The sequence below is a fragment of the Oncorhynchus clarkii genome, chromosome 31 (assembly GCF_045791955.1).
Source record: "Oncorhynchus clarkii lewisi isolate Uvic-CL-2024 chromosome 31, UVic_Ocla_1.0, whole genome shotgun sequence".
NCBI classification, from domain to species: Eukaryota; Metazoa; Chordata; class Actinopteri; order Salmoniformes; family Salmonidae; genus Oncorhynchus; species Oncorhynchus clarkii.
The window spans coordinates 38,943,165-38,966,109 of record NC_092177.1 but is presented as its reverse complement, the minus strand read 5'-3'; the positions used below and the strand labels follow the sequence as shown (position 1 = coordinate 38,966,109).

At 42.0% G+C, this 22,945-nt stretch overlaps 1 protein-coding gene across 1 annotated transcript; it reads right to left on the bottom strand.

Moving 5' to 3' along the window:
* Positions 1–1,521: 1,521 nt before the first annotated feature.
* LOC139391250 (dihydropteridine reductase-like) lies at positions 1,522–15,316 on the bottom strand. Its single transcript, XM_071138902.1, has 7 exons — positions 15,150–15,316; positions 14,764–14,856; positions 14,274–14,370; positions 13,921–14,061; positions 10,231–10,339; positions 9,259–9,342; positions 1,522–1,677 (listed from the first exon to the last, which is right to left on the bottom strand). The coding sequence occupies exons 1-7, from the start codon at positions 15,231–15,233 to the stop codon at positions 1,575–1,577; spliced, it is 711 nt and encodes a 236-aa protein (XP_070995003.1). The 5' UTR covers positions 15,234–15,316; the 3' UTR covers positions 1,522–1,574.
* Between the last annotated feature and the right edge of the window lie 7,629 nt (positions 15,317–22,945).

Sequence of the window (22,945 nt, the reverse complement as noted above, 5' to 3'; positions counted from 1 at the left end):
AACTGCAACGCTGCTGGGGTTTTCACGCTCAACAGGTTCCTATGTGTATCAATAATGGTTCACCACCCAAAGGACATCCAGCCAACTTGACACAACTGTGGGAAGCACTGGAGTCAACATTGGCTAGCATCCCTGTGGAACGCTTTCGACACCTTATAGAATTCATGCCCTCACAAATTGAGGCTGTTCTGGGGGCAAAAGGGGGTTGCAAGTCAATATTGGGAAGGTGTTCCTAATGTTTTGTGCACTCAGTTGTTCTTAGTAAGGATATTCACTGATCAGTCGTTTTATCAGCAGCCTGGGGTTATAATATGAAATGAAACCAAGAAACTTGAATCTATAATGAACTTTTTTTTTTTTAAGGAACCGTAATGGAAATCAGTCTCTGACTGTGATATTCCAGTCACATTTTTATACTGTGTATGTATTTCTTTCAACTGGCATATAAAATCAATCAATAAATCTCAGACTTTCAGTGGAGCCCATGTATTGTATGTTGCCTTTTCTTCATTGACTTCTGTTTTCGGCCAAATCCACTCATATGTTGTATGTGTTAACATTACTTTATAGTTAGTTTTGTGACCAACACATTTACACAGGCAGCCCACTTCTGATCTTTTTCTATTACTTGGTATTTTGACCAATCAGATCCGCTCTTTTGCCCATAATTGGGCAAAAGATCAGAATTGGGCTGCCTGTCTAAACGCACTCATATTCCCTTAGGCACATAACGGCTAATTTGACTGGTGAAGTGAGTTGTTATCCAGGGGCACCACCTGGTGGTGAAGGCTATAGCATGTCACTGGAAATGACCATGCACTAGAACAAGTCAAACAAGGCAGGTGAAGAATTTACTGTAACTGGTCTCCAACCCCATTCAAAATGGTATGTATTTAATGGAAGGCAAATAAGTCTAATTATAACCAGTTAAATTCAATTAAATATATTATTTGGGGGTAGGGGTGGGCAGGCATTAAATCAGGATTTCGGCAGTGGTGAAACTGCTACAAATCCATAATCCCCAAAATGTGTTGCTTTTCTATGATTGTTTTCAGCAGATGTGCATTAGATTTCCACTGTTTACAGTACCAAGGTTACGGTGATGTTGTAGTATCTTGATTGTCTCTCACATATTATTAAATCAGATTATGATTCATATGGAGTTTTATTCAAATTGAGACCGAGGAATAAAACCACATCAAAAGACACAAAAATACAAACAATTTGTTATGAGATACTGATAATAGTTCTTAGAGGGAACATCTTCAACCAAGCATTCATCCCCTCTTTCTCCCTGTGACTCATTTTAACCCCCCCGACCTGCCCTATCACCATCTCTCCCAACCATCCCGCTCAACTAGCCCTCCCTCCCGCTCTCCCTGTGACTCATTTTAACCCTCCCGACCCGCCCTATCCCCATCTCTCCCAACCATCCCGCTCAACTAGCCCTCCCTCCCGCTCTCCCTGTGACTCATTTTAACCCTCCCGACCCGCCCTATCCCCATCTCTCCCAACCATCCCGCTCAACAAGCCCTCCCTCCCGCTCTCTCATTGTCTCTCTCCCTCCCTCTCCTCTATTGCGTGGGTAGTGTCTGTGTCTTGCCTCCCACAGTAGTGAGCTGCATCAGACTGCCAGATGCTGGACGATCTGCACCAGTGGCCCAATTGAAGAACGTTCTGGAAGACAGAAAAATAAGACTGAGAAAATAAGAAAAGTAAGAGGATGAGACTATGGAGATAGTGTTGGCTAATGTTTAACTATATAAAAGAAAAAGTGTTAAACAAAACAATATGTATTTTATACTTGAGATTCCTCAAAGTAGCCACCCTTCGCCTTGATGACAGCTTTGCACACTCTTGGCATTCTATTAACCAGCATCGTGAGGTAGTCGCCTGGAATGCATTTCAATTAACAGGTGTGCCTTGTTAAAAAGTTAATTTGTCGAATTTCTATCCTTCTTAATGCGTTTGAGCCAATTAGTTGTGTTGTGATAAGGTAGGGTTGGTATACAGAAGATTTGGTAAAAGACCAAGTCCATATTATGGAAAGAATAGCTCAAACAAGCAAAGAGAAACGGCAGTCCATCATTACTTTTAAGACATGAAGGTCAGTCAATGTGGAACATTTCATGAACTTTGAAAGTTTCTTCAAGTGCAGTCGAAAAAAACATTAATGTGCTTTGATGAAACTGGCTCTCATGGGGACTCCACAGGAAAGGAAGACCCAGAGTTACCTCTGCTGCAGAGGATAAGTTCATTAGAGTTACCAGCCTCAGAAATTGCTGCTCAAACAAATGCTTTACCGAGTTTAAGTAACAGACACATCTCACCATCAACTGTTGAGAGGAGACTGCGTGAATCAGGCCTTTGTGGTAATTTGCTGCAAAGAAAACACTACTAAAGGACACCAATAATAAAGAAGAGACTTGCTTGGGCCAAGAAACACAAGCAATGGACATTAGACTGGTGGAAATCTGTAATTTGGTCTGATGAGTCCACATTTGAGATTTTTCACTCCAACCGCCGTGTCTTTGTGAGACGCAGAGTAGGTGAATGGATGATCTCCGCATGTGTGATTCTCACCGTGAAGCATGGAGGAGGTGGTGTGATGGTGCTTTGCTGGTGATTTATTTAAAATTCAAAGCACACTTAACCAGCATGGCTATCACAGCATTCTGAGGCAATACACCATTCCATCTGGTTTGCGGTTAGTGGGACTATCATTTGTTTTTCAACAGGACAATGACCCAACACACCTACAGGCTGTGTAAGGGCTATTTGACCAAGAAGGAGAGTAATGGAGTGCTGCATCAGATGAGCTGGCCTCCACAATCACCCAACCTTAACCCGGTTGAGATGGTTTGGGATGAGTTTGACCGCAGAGTGATGGAAAAGCAGCCGACAAGTGCTCAGCATGTGGGAACTCCTTCAAGACTGTTTTTAAAAGCATTCCAGGTGAAGCTGGTTGAGAGAATGCCAAGAGTGTGCAAAGCTGTCATGAAGGCAAAGGGTGGCTAATTTGAAGAATTTATTTGTTTAACACTTTTTTGGTTACTACAGGATTCTATGTGTCATTTCATAGTTTTGATGTCTTCAATATTATTCTACAATGTAGAAAATATAACAATGAAGAAAAACCCTTGAATGAGTAGGTGTCCAAACTTTTGACTGGAACTGTAGATACAGTATATCTCTGTGCCTCTTAGTGTGATTTGAGTTATCCTGTTAGCCAATTACCTATTTCAACAACAAATGTTCATGAGCTAGCCTATTCCAGTGATGTAGTCAAGTCACTAAACCTCGAGTCCGAGTTGAGTCCTAAGTCCCTTATGTTCGAGGAAGAGTCCTAGTCAGAGTCTTTATACTCGAGTCACGAGTTCCTTGTTAGTGCTAAAAGTGAGACCTACTGTATTGAACATTGGTAAGGCTAGGAGCTACAGTAGCTATTCAACATGTGCTGTTGTAGCTAGCATGTTGAATTATGCAATGGGGAGAGAGACTTTCAAGAAAATTACATTTTATTTGTCACATGCCGTGAATACAACAGGTGAAATGCTTACTTACAAGCTCTTTAATAAAAAAATATATATATATATATATTTTTTTTAAATAAAACTTATAAATTAAAGTATGACATTTTTTAAATAAAATAACAATAACAAGGCTATACAGTGCATTCGGAAAGTATTCAGACCCCTTGACTTTTTCCACATTTTGTTACGTTACAGCCTTATTCGAAAATGTTTTAAATAGTTTTTTTCTACTTCAATCAACACACAATACCCCATAATGACAAAGCAAAAACAGGTTTTTAGAAAATGTTGCTAATTTATTAAAAATAAAAACCTGACATTTACATAAGTATTCAGACCCTTTACTCAGTACTTTGTTGAAGCACCTTTGGCTGCGATTACAGCCTTGAGTCTTCTTGGGTATGACGCTACAAGCTTGGAACACCTGTATTTGGGGAGTGGCTCTCATTCTGCTCTGCAAATCTCCTGATGCTCTGCCAGGTTGGATGGGGAGAGTTGCTGCACAGCTATTTTCAGGTCTCTCCAGAGATATCTGGGCTCTGGCTGGGCCACTGAAGGACATTCAGAGACTTGTCCCCAAGCCACTCCTGCATCGCCTTGGCTGTGTGCTTAGTGTCATTGTCCTGTTGGAAGGTGAACCTTTGTCCCAGTCTGAGGTCCTGAGTGCTCTGGATCAGGTTTCCATCAAGGATCTTTCTGTACTTTGCTCCGTTCATCTTTGCCTTGATCCTGACTAGTCTCCAAGTCCCTTCCGCTGAACAACATCCCCACAGCATGATGGTGCCACCACCATGCTTCACCGTAGGGATGGTGCCAGGCTTCCACCAGATGTGACGCTTGGCATTCAAGCCAAAGAGTTCAATCTTGATTTCATCAGACCAGAGGATTTTGTTTCTCATGGTCTGAGAGTCTTTAGGTGCCTTTTGGCAAACTCCAAGTGGGCTGTCATGTGTCTTTTACTGAGGAGTGGCTTCCGTCTTGCCACTCTACCATTAAGGCCTGATTGGTGGAGTGCTGCAGAGATGGTTGTCCTTCTGGAAGGTTCTCCCATCTCCACAGAGGAACTCTAAAGTTCTGTCAGAGTGAACATCAGGTTCTTAATCACCTCCCTGACAAAGGCCCTTCTCCACCGATTGCTCAGTTTTGCCGGGTGGCCAGCTCTAGTAAGAGTCTTGGTGGTTCTAAACTTTTTCCATTTAAGAATGGAGGCCACTGTGTGCTTGGGGACCTTCAATGCTGCAGACATTTTTTGCTACCCTTCCCAGATCTGTGCCTCGACACAATCCTATCTCAGAGCTCTACGGACAATTCCTAAGACCTCATGGCTGGGTTTTTGCTCTGACATGCCTTGTCAACTGTGGGACATCATATAGGACAGGTGGGTGCCTTTCAAATCATGTCCAATCAATTGAATTGACCACAGCTGGACTCCAAGTTGTGGAAACATCTCAAGGATGATCAATGGAAACAGGATGCACCTGAGCTCAATTTCGAGTGTCATAGCAAAGGGTCTGAATACTTATGTAAATAAGGTGTTTTTTTTATATATTTTTTTATACATTTGCAAACATTAAAAAAAAAACGTTTTCACCTTTTTGTTATCAAATCAAAGTTTGTCACGTGCACCGAATACAACAGGTGTAGGTAGACCTTACAGTGAACTCTTACTTACAGGCTCTAATCAATAGTGCGAAAAAAGGTATTTGTGTGTGTGTGTAGGTAAGTAAAGGAATAAAACAATAAAAATACATTTGAAAACAGTAGCAAGGCTATATACATATACAGACGGTTAGTCAGGCTTATTGAGGTAGTATGTACATGTAGGTATGGTTAAAGTGACTATGCATATATGATGAACAGAGAGTAGCAGTAGCTTAAAAAGAGGGGTTGGCGGGTGGTGGGGCACAATGCAGATCGCCCCGGTTAACCAATGTGCGGGGGCACTGGTTGGTCGGGCCAATTGAGGTAGTATGTACATTAATGTATAGTTTAAGTGACTATACATAAATGATAAACAGAGATTAGCGGCAGCGTAAAAGAGGCGTTGGGGGAAGGCACACAATGCAAATAGTCCGGGTAACCATTTGGTTACCTGTTCAGGAGTCTTATGGCTTGGGGGTAAAAACTGTTGAGAAACCTTTTTGTCCTAGACTTGGCACTCCGGTACTGCTTGCCATTCAGTAGTAGAGAGAACAGTCTATGACTGGGGTGGCCGGGGTCTTTGACAATTTTTAGGCCCTTCCTCTGACACCGCCTGGTGTAGAGGTCCTGGATGGCAGGAAGCTTTACCCCAGTGATGTACTGAGCCGTACGCACTACCCTCAAGTGCCTTGCGGTCGGAGGCCGAGCAATTGCCGTACCTGGCAGTGATGCAACCGGTCAGGATGCTCTCGATGTTGCAGCTGTAGAGCCTTTTGAGGATCTCAGGACCCATGCCAAATCTTTTTAGTTTCCTGAGGTGGAATAGGCTTTGTTGTGCCCTCTTCACGACTGTCTTGGTGTGTTTAGACCATTCTAGTTGGTTGTTTATGTGGACACCAAGGAACTTGAAGCTCTCAACCTGCTCCACTACAGCCCTGTTGATGAGAATGGGGGCATGCTTGGTGCTCCTTTTCCTGTAGTCCACAATCATCTCCTTAGTCTTGGTTACGTTGAGGGATAGGTTGTTATTCTGGCACCACCCGGCCAGGTCTCTGACCTCCTCCCTATAGGCTGTCTCGTCGTTGTCGGTGATCAGGCCTACCACTGTTGTGTCGTCTGCAAACTTAATGGTGGTGTTGGAGTCAGGCCATGCAGTCGTGGGTGAACAGGGAGTACAGGAGGGGAGTGAGCCCGTCAGGAAGTCCAGGATCCAGTTGTAGAGGGAGGTGTTTAGTCCCAGGTTCCTTAGCTTAGTGATGAGCTTTGAGGGTACTATGGTGTTGAATGCTGAGCTGTAGTCAATGAATAGCATTCTCACAATGGGTGTTCCTTTTGTCCAAGTAGGAAAGGGCAGTGTAGAGTGCAATTGAGATTGCGTCATCTGTGGATCTGTTTGGGAGGTATGCAAATTGGAGTGGGTCTAGGGTTTCTGGGATAATGGTGTTTCTGTGAGCCATTACCAACCTTTCAAAGCACTTCATGGCTACAGACGTGAGTGCTACGGGTCTGTAGTCATTTAGGCAGGTTGCCTTTGTGTTCTTGGGCACAGGGACTATGGTGGTCTGCTTGAAACATGTTGGTATTACAGACTCAATCAGGGACATGTTGAAAATGTCAGTGAAGACACCTGCCCGGAGCACATGTCTTGGTAATCCGTCTGGCCCCGCAGGCTTGGGGATGTTGACCTGTTTGAAGGTCTTACTCAAGGCTACGGAGAGCGTGATCACACAGTCGTCCGGAACAGCTGGTGCTCTCATGCATGCTTCAGTGTTGCTTGCCTCGAAGCAAGCATAGAAGTGATTTAGCTCATCTGGTAGGCTCGTGTCACTGGGCAGCTCGCGGCTGTGCTTCACTTTGTAGTCTGTAATAGTTTGCAAGCCCTGCCACATCAGACGAGCATCGGAGCTGGTGTAGTATGATTCAATCTTTGGCCTGTAATGACGCTTTTCCTGTTTGATTGTTCTTCGCAGGGCATAGTGGGATTTCTTGTATGCTTCCGGATTAGAGTCCTGCACCTTGAAAGCGGCAGCTCTGCCCTTTAGCTCAGTGCAAATGTTGCCTGTAATCCATGGCTTCTGGTTGGGGTATGTACACACAGTCACTGTGGGGACAACATCCTCGATGCACTTATTGATAAAGCCAGTGACTGATGTGGTGTATTCCTCAATGTCATCAGAAGAATCCCGGAACATGTTCCAGTTTGTGATAGCAGAACAGTCCTGTAGTTTATTCATCTGCTTCATCTGACCACTTTTTTATAGACCGAGTCACTGGTGCATCCTGCTTTAATTTTTGCTTGTAAGCAGGAATCAGGAGGATAGAGTTGTGGTTGGATTTACGAAATGGAGGGCGAGGGAGAGCTTTGTATGCGTCTCTGTGTGTGGAGTACAGGTGATCTAGAATGTTTTCCCTCTAGTTGCACATTTAACATGTTGATAGAGATTTGGTAGAACTGATTTAAGTTTCCCTGCATTAAAGTCTCTAGCCACTAGGAGCGCTGCCTCTGGGTGAGTGGTTTCCTGTTTGCTTATTTCCTTATACAGCTGACTGAGTGCGGTCTTAGTGCCAGCATCTGTTTGTGGTGGTAAATAAACAGCCACGAAAAGTATAGCTGAGAACTCTTTAGGCAAGTAGTGTGGCCTGCAATTTATCACAATATACTCTACTTCAGGCGAGCAAAATCTAGAGACTTCCTTAGATTACGGTTGCAGAAACCTTATGTACAAAATAAGTTACAAATAAAGTGAAAACCCCCCACATAATAGCACAATTGGTTGGGCGTCCGTAAAACTGCTGCCATTTCTTCCGGTGCCTATCTGGAGAGCTATGGGCTATTGTGTGCAGATTACTGAAAATATATATTTTTGAATCCATTTCGAATAAGGCTGTAATGTAACAAAATGTGGAAAAAGTCAAGGGGTCTGAATACTTTCCGAAGGTACTGTATACAGGGGGTACTGGTACCGAGTCAATGTGCAGGGATACAGGTTAGTCGAGGTAATTGAGGTAATATGCCCATGTCGGTAAGGGTAAAGTGACTATGCGTAGATAATAAACAGTGAGCACCAGTTGTTTCTGACAACAATGTCACCAATAGTCAAGTCTGAGTCCAAGTCGTGCCTGGCCATGCAGTCATGAGAGAACAGGGAGTACAGTCCGAGTCATCACTGGTTGAGTCAGAAAAAAAATTGTAACTTGAGTCCGAGTCAAGCCTGAGTCCTGGACTCGAGTACTACAACACTGGCCTATTCACACGTCAGTCAACATTCATACTCCAGTCCATCAAGCGGACATTTGAGAAGCAGCAGAGACTGTATCAAAGGGTTAATTGAATTGCCCTCTCCCATTGCTTCTATTTATACTTCCTGACCCTCATCTGTTTCTACTGTTAATCTGCAGGGTTAATGACATCCAACTATTCTGGGATTATAAAAAATCCCATCTAATCTCTACCATGGTACAGAGGAGAGACTGGAGACTCAGCGGTCTGTGTCTAAGGTTACATTAATAGAGGGACACAAACTTTAGGGGCTCCATACACTAGCTTAGAATAGACCCACAAAAAAGTATAGCTCATTTATGTTGGTGTATGTTAATTACAGTATATCGTTAACATTGCATATACAACACATTTGGGCAAATCCTGAAAAGAGGATATGTAAGTAATCGAAGCCAAAAGTATCCAAGTAATTTAAGATTGGAGATAATTAGTTAATTGATATGTCCATCAAATTCATATTATTTTTTATCACATAACAGTATTATTCAAACCAGACATTTGGCTCTACATATCTTTTGGCAAGGTGTTGATTTTAACAATATAATTGAGTAGGCTATTTTCCAGCATTGCCATCTTCTGGCGAAATATTGGTATACACCAATTCCCTTAAAAATAAAAAAGATTGTCTAGAATTATAGTCATATACTGATCAAGAGATGCATGTTCTTAACCCTGGAATACATCGAATGATGGCCTTAAAGCATAAATATACTGTACATTTCAATTCTAAGTTTGAGATCAACTAAATATCAGATAAAACAAACAGTAACGTAAACAACCCATCATCCACCACATCACACTCACTCTGAAATGTACTCCAGCGGTGTCCAGGAACCAAAGTCTGCATCGGGCATGAACTTCCTGTTCATCGGCGTATCCAAGGTTACCCTGTGTAATCAAGTCACATGACAGTGATCTGGCAGTGGTGGGAACTGACCCGAGGCCTGAGGATCTGGCCCTGGACTGAATGTAACAGCCCCATGTAAGCCCCTTGTCTACATATTAAAACGCATTAGCAGAGCTAAAGCGTAGAGATGATATCTCTGTTGATTTACTTACTGCCAGCAAGCATCCAACAACCTCTTTGATTTCACTGTTATATTTTGAGATGAGCAAGAGAAGTGCTACATAAACATTTACACACGTTGAAATATGATTTTAGATATCTGTTGTATTAGTTGCATGTTTGAATGTGCACAGTTGCAGTCTACAGTCTTTCTTGTGTGTGTGCACAGTTGCAGTCTACGGTCTATTCAATGTGCACAGTTGCAGTGAGCAAAGCAACCCTCATCCTATACGTATTGGTAGTGCAGAAGAACTGCAAGTCATGGGGGTAATGCTAACCATATGTGACAGCTATTAGTAGCCTGGCAGGTGGCCTCAGCCCAACCTCATGTAATTGGAATGTACCATAACAGAGCCCTGAGAATATTGACAATAAAACTCGGATACGGGCTTCTCATCGTGACATTGCAAAAAAAGTGCTTTACATGCATCAGTTAATCAATGAAACTGTGTAAACAGATAGCTGCTCATGAGGTGAATACAAGAGCGAGTCTTCTTCCTTTAGGACAGGCAACCCTTTTCGATCCTCCCAGACATTGAGGCCAACTACACCTACAACTGTGATGAAATAAACAATTTCCTTATTTTCATTATGTACCCTTTGACCTCTGTTTCTGCAAATAAATTAAACTCCCAACGACTTTCTAATGAGGGCAGGGTTTTCCTATTCCTAATTAGTAAATAAACTTGGCAGGCGATCAGATGACTCACGGTAGTATGGCTACAGCCACACCTCCAGGGGGCATCCCACTGTCTTCTCCGGCTAGACTCTGACAGAGCTGGTGGACTGCTGCCTTGGCCATGCCATAGCCCACCATGCCTGAGGAGAGAGAGAGAGAGAGAGAGAGGGATGAAGAGAGGGAGGGTGATATAGGAGAGATGGTTGGATAGGTGAGTTGTCATTTATACAAACAGCCAAATCAGATAAGCAGAGAAAAAACACTAATAAATCTCACCATTATAACAAGGGACATGAAATATACACAAGTGTTACAAAGTAATACACAGTACCAGTCAAACGTTTGGACAAACCTCATCACAGGGTTTTTCTTTATTTGTACTATTTTCTACATTGTAGAATAGGGAAGACATCAGAACTATGAAATAACACATATGGAATCATGTAGCAACCAAAAAAGGTTTAAACAAATCAAAATACTTTTGTATTTGAGATTCTTCAAAGTGCCACCCTTTGCTTTCTTGACAGCTTTGCACACGCTTGGTATTCTCTCAACTAGCTTCATGAGGTAGTCAGTCACCTGGAATGCATTTCAATTAACAGGTGTGCCTTGTTAAAAGTTCATTTGTGGAATTTCTTTCCTTCTTAATGCGTTTGAGCCAATCAGTTGTGTTGTGACAAGGTAGGGGTTGTATACAGAAGATACCCCTATTTGGTAAAAGACCAAGTCCATATTATGACAAGCTCAATATTATGAACAGCTCAAATAAGCAAAGAGAAATGACAGAGTATCATTACTTTAAGACATGAATGTAAGTCAATCCGCCACAGGAAAGAAAACCCCAGAGTTACCTCTGCTGCAGAGGATAAGTTCATTAGAGTTATCAGCCTCATAATTTGCAGCCCAAATAAATGCTTCACAGAGTTCAAGTAACAGACACATCTCAACATCAACTGTTCAGAGGAGACTGCGTGAATCAGGCCTTCGTGGTCAAATGCAAAGAAACCACTCCGAAAGGACACAAAAAAGAAGAAGAGACTTACTTGGACCAAGAAACACGAGCAATGGACATTAGACCGGTGGAAATCTGTCCTTTTTGGTTCTAACCGCAGAGTCTTTGTGAGGTTCAGAACGGATGATCTCTGCATGTGTGGTTCCCACCGTGAAGCATGGAGGAGGAAGTGTGATGGTGTGGGGGTGCTTTGCTGGTGACACGGCCAGTGATTTATTTAAAATTCAAGGCACACTTAACCAGCATGTCTACCACAGCATTCTGCAGTGATACGCCAGCCCATCTGGTTTGCGCTTCATGGAACTATCATTTGTTTTTCAACAGGACAATGACCCAACACCCCTCCAGGCCGTGTAAGGGCTATTTGACCATGAAGGAGAGTGATGGAATGCTGCATTAGATGACCTGGCCTCCACAACCACCCGACCTCAACCCAATTGAGATGGTTTGGGATGAATTAGACCGCAGAGTGAAGGAAAAGCAGCCAACAAGTGCTCAGGATGTGGGAACTCCTTCAAGACTGTTGGAAAAGCATTCCTGGTGAAGCTGGTTGAGAGAATACCAAGTGTGCAAAGCTGTCATGAAGGCGGCTAACTTGAAAAATCTCAAATATATGTTGATTTGTTTAACACTTTTTAGGTTAGTACATGATTCCATGTGTGTTATTTCATAGTTGATGTCTTCACTATTATTCTACAACATAAAAACAAATGTCAAAATAAAGAAAAACCCTGGAATGAGTAGATGTGTCCAAACGTTTGGTACTATATGTGATATTACAAACATAGTTTCCTCAGCTGGTGAGCTCAAAATATACTATGATGTAACATACATTCACAACACATTTCCTGTTCATATACTATGGACAAATATTCCAGGTGCCTTTGGATCCCAGACTTTGCCCATTACAGTTGTATTGAGAGATGACTGCTTGTTCCACAAGCATGCTTTTGACTTCCCTTCAATGTTTGTAGCATCTGGAAACAATACGCAGCATTTTCCACTTAGAAACACTTCTTTGAAGAACGTAATATGCTCTCCCCACCCTCATATAAAACAGTGGAGGCATGCCACAGCTACATTTGAAGAATGGACCAATGGGAGAAAGGGGTGGAGAGTTAGCTCTTCCTTAAAATGGTTGTTCTGTACTACTAAAATGAACTGGAACATATTTGAAATGAAATGGAACACATAGTCTTTCGTTGGGGGAGACTGTCGTATTTGATTGCATAGATGTGCTCCAAATTGCGTTAGGATGGTTCATAGGAAGTGTGCTTAGAATCTATTACCCCAAAGAGGATTAACAGACTTGTGTGCTGAATCACCCAAAGTTAAATCAATGTTATTTGACAGTTCAACCTCTCTTTTAAATCTAGGGTGAAGGATAAGGGTCATAGGGTGCTCACATGGTTAACTAACCTCAGTCTTTAACCCCAAATCAACCCATAATCTTTTAGTCCACAATGGAATGTTTACAATGTAGCTTACTTTTCGTCTGCCTTTGTAAGACTAAGACACCACTGGAACCCAAACTGCCCAAAGGCAGTATATCAATATTGAGAACTCAGTAAATCAGACTCATAAGTAGCTGGTAAAGTATTAAAGCTAAAATAAAAGTTAAAATATAAGCACAGATAACCACTAAACACATGCAATCTTTAAGCACTACTTCTGTCTTCCACTGTCTTGTTTTTTTTGTCAATAGTACAGAGCATTTGTATTTTGAATAGGCCTAAGGCAATCAATGTTTGATAAGGCACGGGGGAAATGCTTTACCTACATTATAAAATGAAAAGTAGTTTTAAAAGATGTATTTCTAAAACTCACACACTTCACCTAAAGGCAGCTCTGAGCATTACCTGAGGGGAAATACTGTATAAACTTTTTTAATACAAATAAATACTGGCATACAGATGAGTTAAACGATAGGAACATCCCCAAATAATATTAGACATACCACTGTCAAAATAAACCATCCCCCCTCAGGGAAAACTCTGCAATTTCCTGGCCTTTGTCTAGATTAGCACTAGATGCTACATTGCAATAAGAGAACAGCACAGCACACTCTAACCATGTCCACATGTGAAGAGGCCCAAATTCTGCTGACTCATTCTCCTCCCCAATCTGACAGCCAATGAGAGCGGGAGCTCGGTAGCGACTGCCAATCAGGGATTTTAGGTGCCCTAGTGTCATGAGTTGTATTGTTGTCAGGGTCATCATATGGGTAACACACCACACAGGGAATGGCATGGGTGCTTGGTCCTATAGGTACCTTCACATGCACACAGGGTCTAAAATATCAGACAGCATTGTGTGAAAAAACATAGTAGGAACAATCTCTCTCCTCATAATTGTTCGACGTCGTGAAATATCACTATGTAGATCATATTAAACATGCTACTCATATTTTAGTTCCTACGTCATAGGCTTATTTGTACCCACGGGTTACAGGTTTCACAAAGTGCTTGATGACACAAGCTGCTATTTGTTTTGGCTGCTTAAATCGTGACGACAGTAGATGTATGCCAAAGTCCCTCGGACATCAAAGTCTGAATGAAACGGTGGTCAGAACAGAGGCACAATCTAACAGGCCCAGCATGACAACATTACAAGAGAAAATAGAATGCATATAAATTACAATGCCAGTAGAATATTTTAGTTTAGAACACCAGAAGAATAGAATACCAGTAGAGGTATGTGGCATCTTACCACTAGTGCCACTCAGTGATGCTTTAGCCCCAGCCAGAGTCAGCAGCCCCCCTTGTTTCAGGTGAACAGCAGCCAGGTGGCTAGAGATGGTAGAGGTCCACACACTCTGCTTCCACATCATGTCTGTGTTTTTGTACAAGTCTAAAACATACATACACAAGATAACATTTTGTTTGAGGAGCAACATGGTAATAATGAAGGACCATATGACTAAATAGAACACTATACAATGGCACGAACAAACATCCCCGTTGAGAATTCAGCCTAAGGGGAAATTGGTTTTAAACTATTCATATCAGTGTGTGTTCAAAATTAACTGATGATATCTCAGGGAAATGCTGTTGAACTCTGACCTTTTGAGCTGCAATTTCCTCCTGCCCATCCACCTGCCACACACAAGATGGCATCTACTTTCTGGTCCCCTAGCAACTGTGCCACATCTGCTGTCACCTGCAGCAAAAAAGAAAACAGTCTTATTAGAAAGGGCAAGACTCTGTTTTGCTAATATAACATTTGATTTGAATATATATTTTATCATTTGGAATGTCACCACTTCCTGTGTTTACAATTTGTTGACATCCAGCTGCCACAATGAAGAAATCAATTTAACCTAGCATTTTAAAAATACACAGTCAATATGGCAATGAATAGAATAGACCCCTATAGACCTATGCAATAGCATAACCATGGAGTACAGTTTCCGATCGTGGCATAGAAATTACGGTAATTATCCAGCGTTTGGCAAATGGAAAGTCAATGATCGTTTCCCTTGATACCGGATCATTCACTAAGCCAAAACTGTCAACATCACAGAGGGAGCAGGTGAAAGCGCGTTCCTCCTACCTGCCCCGCTTGCTCGGTAAATGACTCGGATAACTTCACCAGCACGTTCGCGTTTGCCTCCTCATTGGCAACGATATCGATGCTGGCTACCCACTATTGTTAGAAAAGAAAGAAGCAATTGAAAATAGGATGATGGCATCGAACTATCCTGCAAAGTAGGCTATTTATTCAAAATGCAAGTGATGATATGTTTTCTGAAAGTTCTGGGCTGGCATCGTTCAACGTTAAATGATGACACTTTCATATGGATGAATAGAGACAATACTTACCATAGCATCTACTTAACATGTGGTTATTGCAAATAGACACTGTGGCAAGCAACAGCGCACACTATTTCGTATTTGTATTCTTTATAAAAATAAAAAAAACTATAGTACGCTACTCACCCATCCTTTAGATTTGAAGTGCTGAACAATTTTGCTACCTAGTGCGCCTCTTCCTCCGTAAACGAGTACCCGATTGGCAGCCATGCGTTCTTTACTATAAGCTTTAGCAATGATGATTATTTCACAAAACGCAACAGCTACCACAGACAGAAAGATATATATATATATATATATATATATAGGGAGAGAGAACGGGCGAGACAGAAAGAAAAAAAGAAAGAGTTACACCCACCCACAAGATTTAAAGAGACACACTCAGCACATCAAGAGGCGGATCCTCTAGTTCACATATGTCAGAGTCAAGGCCCGCGGGCCACATCCGGCCCGCAAGAAGGTTTTTTACGGCCCCTGGGATGATCTTGATTTATTATTAGAACCGGCCCGCAGCAAGCCGGCAGCCCGCAGATCTTTTACACGCACCAATACTACATTTCCCACAATGCAAAGGTGACGCACCGAGCAGTAGGCTGCTTCATTTCAATATTTATTGGCACAGCAGTCGTCAGCATCACAGTAAAATTAACTTTCAGATACCCATCAAAAATGGCAAAACGGAAGGTGGATACTGAGAACCGGGGGTTTCAAACAAGGTGGGAGTCGGAGTATATGTTCACGAAGGTAGCTGGAAAACCTGTGTGTCTTCTGTGTGGAGAAAGTGTGGCGGTACTGAAAGAGTATAATCTGAGACGACATTATGAAACGAAACACGCGGACACACACGCGGACGCAACTGTCAAGGCCAGTTTTATTTTGGCAGAAGAGATCGCTAAATCAGCCCGGCCATTTACGGAGGGGGATTTCATCAAAAACTGCATGATTAAAGTTTGTGACGAAGTTTGCCCAGAAAAAAGGCAACTCTTTTTAAATGTGAGTCTGAGCAGAAACACCATTGCCGAGAGAGTAGACCAGTTGTCCATCAATCTAAAAGAGCAGCTTGTGAAAAAGGGAAAAGATTTTATTGCATATTCCTTGGCTGTGGATGAGAGCACCGACATTTCTGACATTGCCCAGTTGTCAATTTTCATCCGCGGAGTGGACTCCAACCTAAGCGTGACAGAGGAGTTTTTGGCTTTACGTCCTATGCATGGCACAACTACGGGGCATGATTTGTATGAAGAGGTGTCAAGATGTGTAAATGAGATGGAGCTGCCTTGGGAAAAACTCGTGGGTTTGACAACCGACGGAGCACCTGCGATGTGTGGACACAGGAGCGGACTGGTGGCGAAGATACGGGAAAAGATGCAAGAGGAAAACGCGACAGGTGAGCTGACAGCTTATCATTGTATCATACACCAGGAAGCGTTGTGCGGTAAAGCCTTGAAAATGGAGCATGTAATGAGCATCATCACGCGCACAGTTAACTTTATCAGAGCCAAAGGTTTGAATCACCGCCAGTTCAAGGCATTTCTGACGGAGTTAGAAACGGAGCATGGTGATTTGCCTTATCACACAGAGGTGCGATGGCTAAGCCAGGGAAAGGTGCTTCAAAGATGTTTCGAGCTTCGTGAGGAGATTTGTCTGTTCTTGGACAGCAAAGGGAAAGACACAACACAACTCCGAGACGAAATGTTTCTGTGTGAAATGGCTTTTCTGTGTGACATTACGAGTCATCTGAATGCAATAAACTTGCAGCTGCAGGGTCGGGATCGTGTCATCTCTGATATGTACAGTACAGTGAAGGCATTTAAAACCAAACTGACTCTGTGGGAGACGCAGATGCGGAAAGAAAATTTGAGCCACTTTCCCAGCTGCCAGACCATGAAAGAGAAGCTCTCTACCAGTGCGTTCCCGAGCACACAGTTGGCTGATAAAATAGGTATGCTTGCCGCTGACTTTCGACGCCGATTTGCTGACTTTGAAGCACAAAAAAGCAGGTTGGAACTGCTCGGTAACCCATTTGCTGTTGACGTGGAAAGCTCACCACCAAACCTCCAAATGGAGTTGATTGACCTCCAATGCAATGATGCACTGAGGGCAAAATATGCGGCAGTGGGTGCTGCGGAGTTCGCCCGTTTCCTCCCCGGCACAATGCCCCAGCTGCGCATCCAGGCTGCTCAAACGTTGTCTATGTTTGGCAGCACATACCTGTGTGAACAACTGTTTTCTTTGATGAACCTGAACAAAACATCACACAGAAGTCGACTTACTGCTGAACACCTCCACTCAATTCTGAGGATTTCTTCAGCTCAGAGCCTTACCCCGAACATTGATGAACTTGTGGAAAAGATGGGACACCACCAAGTATCACCCTCAACCTCAAACAAGTGAACATTACTGTGCAATCACATATTTAGAGTTTTTACTCAGTTCAAGTTTAAAAGTTAAAATTTAATATTTGTTTTCACTGCATGTTACTTCTCCTTAAACAAAGTGTTGTTTTTGATTAATAGATTTTTGCACTTTATTTTTTTGTATTTCAATCCAATTATATTTTAAAAATATTTCAGTTGAGTGGATGATAGAAAATTGCTATTATTGTTTTTTCTTTGAAGTAAATTTAGCCCACTTTTGCTAAAATAGAAAATATAGTCTACTGATGGTGCCTTGAATACCGGTTTCTTTCATTTAATGTTCATGTTATGGGGATATTTATATAAAGGAAATTTGTCTTTTGTGTCTGTTGAAAATTAAAGATTACTGACAGAGCCATAAGAAAATATTGCTTTATTTATCTGATCATATTGTAATATATTTGTTAGGTTTTCAGTAGGTTCAATTAGGTTCACTAGACTATATGCGTCATTTAAAAATTTTTCAATGAACATTCGAACAGTCCGGCCCTCGTCTTGTAGCTGATTTTTTTATTTGGCCCTCCGTCCATTTGACTTTGACACCCCTGCTCTAGTTCAATAGTGTTCTAAATTAGTTAAGACTGTAAGAAAATTCTGAGTGCATAGGTTACACCATAATGAAAGTCAGTGGAGGGGTTGACACTAATAAGTGCCTTTAAAATGACACATGATTAACATGATTTAATGTAATCAATACTAATCATGAGTATGGGTTAATTGATACCAGGCTCCAACATGCACAAAGAAAGCCACCGCACCGTGACAAACTGTGAAATTGATCATGCGTTTAATCCAGTGGTAAACACACACGATTATGTGTGAATTTATGTATTCCGATAAAAATCAACATACCGTATTTGGATACAGTAGCAGTGAGACAGCAACATCTTATGACACCGGCTTGGCCTGTGTGGGAACACGTCCTAGTCATCCTGAGTACAGCGTGTCGGAATCTGTCACAGCAACACAGCTCATCGTAATGTCATCAAAGGATTTTCATGCTCTGGGATAACCCTCACAGTCAAACATACTAGATGTATCATTGCACGCTGATGGCGTATGGCCTAGCTTCTGCAGTAAATTGCACATCCAAGGAATACACATTTGAATCAACACCAGAAAATGAGGCCGCAAAATTCCAAATGTTTATTCGCATAGACTAGTACTTGATCTCACGTCGCTTTGACCAGGTAATGTCTGTTACGACACATCCAATGATGGTATGAAAGCATTTCCCCATGCATTTTTCTATGATTTGTGCCGTTATTAAATAGCATGTGGTTTTTGTAGGATGCACTATTACGCAAAGTGATGATTATGATGTTGAACACACTGCTCAAAGGGAGTTGATCATTGTAGTTGCACTTCTAGACTTCAGCTATTGTTAGGAGCAGTGGGAGAACTAGAGTTTTATACATGGGGTGGCCCGGGGGTGGCCAAGGCTACTACATAGACCATGACAGAAAATGAGTGTGTAACCCTAACCTGGCATCTAAGAAGCATGAGTGAATCCTATGATTGCTGATTAGAGGGAGAAGTGATAACTCACTGAACCGGGAGTTCTTCAATGTGGCAAAAGGGTTACTTCACTATAATTCTTTAACATACTATGAATAGTCAGTGTCTCTACCTCGGAACTGCAGCTACATTTCTTTGTCTCTCTCTCTCTCTCACACACACACACACACACACACACACACACACACACACACACACAGTACTCACATACTGGAGAGACTGGGGGCCTCTGTTTTCATGAATATATAATTTGGGTCTATAAGTGTTGAACATCCAAAATATTTTCAGAAATTAAGCTCAAGCACCAAGGAGATAAGATAAAAAAAAGTAAATAAAATTTAAAAAACACACTTTAATTTGACATACCAGGTATCAAGTAGAAATGGACTTGAAAAATAAAAATAATTTTGGTGTCCATCAATATTACAAACTTACAGTATCATATTTATTCTAATATATATTATGTTAACTAATAGCAAAGACTTTTGGGGGAATTGGCCTAATCAAGACCAAATTAAATCTGTGTGACATGATACCCTTTGGATTTATCATTTTAGAATGTCAGTGTACTAGCTAGTACACAGTGCAGATTTTAATCATGACCAGAGGGACTGCCAAAGTGTCAAATTATCCTAGGTAGATTTAAAACAGCATAATTCTGCGGTTCTGGTGAGAACTGGCAAAATGTTTCACAAACTCATCCATGTTGAGGGAGTGTGCCCTCCTTGACTCAACACTGAGAATTCTGAGGTGACTTAACCTGTCATCAACCATTGTTGTCCTAAGATGGGTTTTAAATCAGTTTTATAGCTGAAGCACTGCTCTGAAGCACTGCAACACTCTCGCAAGAAGCACTGCTGACTGGTGTAACAACAGAAATCTTACAAAGTCGAAATAGCACATGGAAGACCTCTTTATAAAGGTTCTAGAAACACAACAAAGTCAAGGAGAGTAGACGGTCTGTCCCTTCCACTTGTCTCTCTCCTATCAAGAAGCCGCTTGGTTTGATGAACCTCGTGTTTGAGGTCCTCTAAATGTGACTCAAAGGTCTGAGCAAAGGCAAACAGAGGCTCCTCATTCAAGAATGTTGTAATCTTTGGGGTGAGAGACTGGACCCTTTTGCGTTATCTTCCAATTCTTCTATGAAAAAAAAAACGCCTCTGCAGCTCAGCTGTGAGACTCTCGAGCAGCTGATAAAAGAGAGCTCTTTGGAAGCTCTCACCATCACGTTGGTCACTATTTGTATGTCCTACAGGGCTCATCATCAATGAGTCGTGAAATCTTAAGCTTGTTTTAGGCTGTCTTTCACACACTGTTCGTACACTTATTTTGCAGTGCTCTGCAATCTCTTCAACCTCTTTCCATAGTTCTCCATAGTAACCCTCACTTCTGTAGTCCTGTAATGTGTCTGTAAGGGCACCTACTAGATCTACAGCCCTTCTGGGTTGGCATCACCAAGCACTTTACAAAAGGTAACCAAGAGCCCTATGAAATGTAAATCTATCTGAGAAAGAAGGCCCCTTGCCTACACTGATCTATCACCCCTATTTTTCAAGTGTGATATCCTGTAGCACTCTCGGAACTGCTGGAAGCCTGTCCCTCAGATTATGACATGCCATGTATCTACATGCCCACCTTACATCCGTAAGTCTCTGTAGTTCCGTGGGCTGCTGCTGTGGATACAGCTCTTTCTGAACTGCAAGCCACTTGAGATGAACGTACGAGCCAGATACAAAGTTCTAAAGCTTCTGCAGGAGAGCAAAAAAGGCACTGATTTTACAGCATCGACAAGAACCAAATTCAAACAATGATCATTGCAGTGCACATGAAATGCACATGTTGCACTGTTTTTAATCCGTGCAGACACACCAGAATGCTTTCCTCTCATGACGGCTGCACCGTCACAGCCTTGCACCACATTAATATTTCTGTCGTCCAGACTATGTTTTTCAAGGCAATCGATCATCATTTTAGGGAGACCTGCTGCATCTAAGCTTTCAGCTGACTGAAAGTGTAAAAAGCTTTCGTGGATGGGCCCCGTTGTAATAGTACCTCACAACTGAAGACATTTGTTCTTTTTTCTTTAAATCCCTGGTTTCATCTGCAATTACACTAAAATCTTCACTTTCTTTTACTTCTCTCATTATTTCACTTTGTACCATCTCAGCTCAGCCCTCAAGAACTTCCTTCTGGATTTGGTGGCTTGTGTACTGAGCATTGCCACATGCATTCAGCATTTTCTCTATGAGAGGGTCATGCTTTGCTATTTCTTCTAAGATTGTCAAAAAATCAACCTTGTTGTGAGAGTCATCACTCTCGATGACCTCTCTGCGCTATATTTTGACTGGCAGTTTAATAGGAGCACATCTGCAATTGTTTTAATGTAAGTACTTCTGTTTGAAAGCCCTTTTCCTAGTAGCATGCAGAGGTCTGGGAAATGTTTTCAAACACGGCTGTACAGGACCCTCTTCTCTGGATCTAGAAATGTATGAACTACACGTTAAAGAATGTGTCATATCTCTATGGAAATGTAGAATTAAGGAATCCACAAGATTAGATACTAACAGCTACTACTGTAACTAAAATGTGTTAGTTTAAAGGATACGGCCTGTCCTACCATTGGGTCCTTTTGGAACAGCATATCTGATGCTTGATGCGGTTGGGAGGGACTCAATGACACCTCCTGGCAGCTGTGGCTCACCTGGTGGTGGTAGACCGGGTCCTGACCACACTAACTCTGGCTAGTCTCAGGTAGGGAGGTGCTCTGGGGTCCGGTGGTGATGCAAGGGCTGGGGTCTGTTTGCACCTGATCTGCCTGTTTGTGCTTCTTTAAAAATAAGTCTGATATCTCTCCCATTCTTTTCATGTTTAATTGACCCTATGCAAAAATAAGACCGTCTGTGGTTACATCTAAACATCCAATTGCTCACATTTTAGTCCAATCTCAATCTTAATTACAAATCCCCATTATCATAACTGTTCCTTAAAAACAACTACCAGCCTAAATGACTAGTTAGATCATGGCTAGCCCTACTCTGCAGTAAGTAACTTAGCTAGCTACACTTTCTTACACCTTTACGATAGCAAACATGCTATCTGAAAATTGTGGTAATCTTTTGAGTAACGTCAACAGATTGATAGTAACAATTGTTCGTTTTGAGTTCAAGTACGAAAATATAACTGAGTAAATGGATTTCCAATTGCTGAAGGTTAACTTTCTGAACAGTGACAGCGGTAGCCTACTAGTTAACCCACATTAGCTAAACAGTCGTATACTGTAACTTATGACACTGCACTGTATATGCGTGTATTACTAGCACAGGTGTAAACATAATGTTAGGCTAAATTGGAAACTGTTCTCTCTTATGTGATTAACTGTCTGTTAATGGAGCCAAAGGTCTAACATGAACTTACACAGCGACTCAACTTTCGTAAAAGTTGTTCAGGAAACCTAAACCCGATGCTTAACCTTAAAACTTACTTCAAATATGATGCTTTCGCCAATCGTGAAAAGAGCTCGTGGAGCTGTGGAAATATTCTCTCTTCTTATTCTTATTCTTCTGTATCTCGCAACCAACATTAATACTCTCTCTTCCTCATCCTCGATTTGAAAAGGTCCAAATAAATGCTTCTTTCAACAAGAGGTGAAATGAGATGTCATTCAGCCTCAAATTGCCAGTAGCGAATTACATTTTGGGGTGGCACCCCGGACACCCCTCTGGCTCCGCCCCTGGTTTGGAGGCCGGCTTAGCTGGTTTCCTTCCGCCCAGACGTCATTTATCAAGGTGTCGATGAAGGCCGAATTCACCATTACTATCAATGCTGCTTCCCCGACAGTTATATACCCCAGAATCCACATCTGCTTTGGTTCCTATTATCATGCTCAACGTGCCTCCATCCTTCCTCTCCATCTTATCAAAAGCGCGGGTAACAGTCTATTTCTGCTTTAGCCAAGCCCTGCGTCATCACAACAACTAAAGCACAAAC

Bases quoted from the DNA above. Each gene is read 5' to 3' on its own strand.
- LOC139391250 (XM_071138902.1), bottom strand. From the start codon at position 15,233: ATGGCTGCCAATCGGGTACTCGTTTACGGAGGAAGAGGCGCACTAGGT. The intron at 14,857-15,149 runs GTGAGTAGCGTA...TTCTAACAATAG, and splicing joins ACTTCAAATCTAAAGGATGG to TGGGTAGCCAGCATCGATAT. The intron at 10,340-13,920 runs GTAAGATGCCAC...CTCTCTCCTCAG, and splicing joins ATCACTGAGTGGCACTAGTG to GCATGGTGGGCTATGGCATG.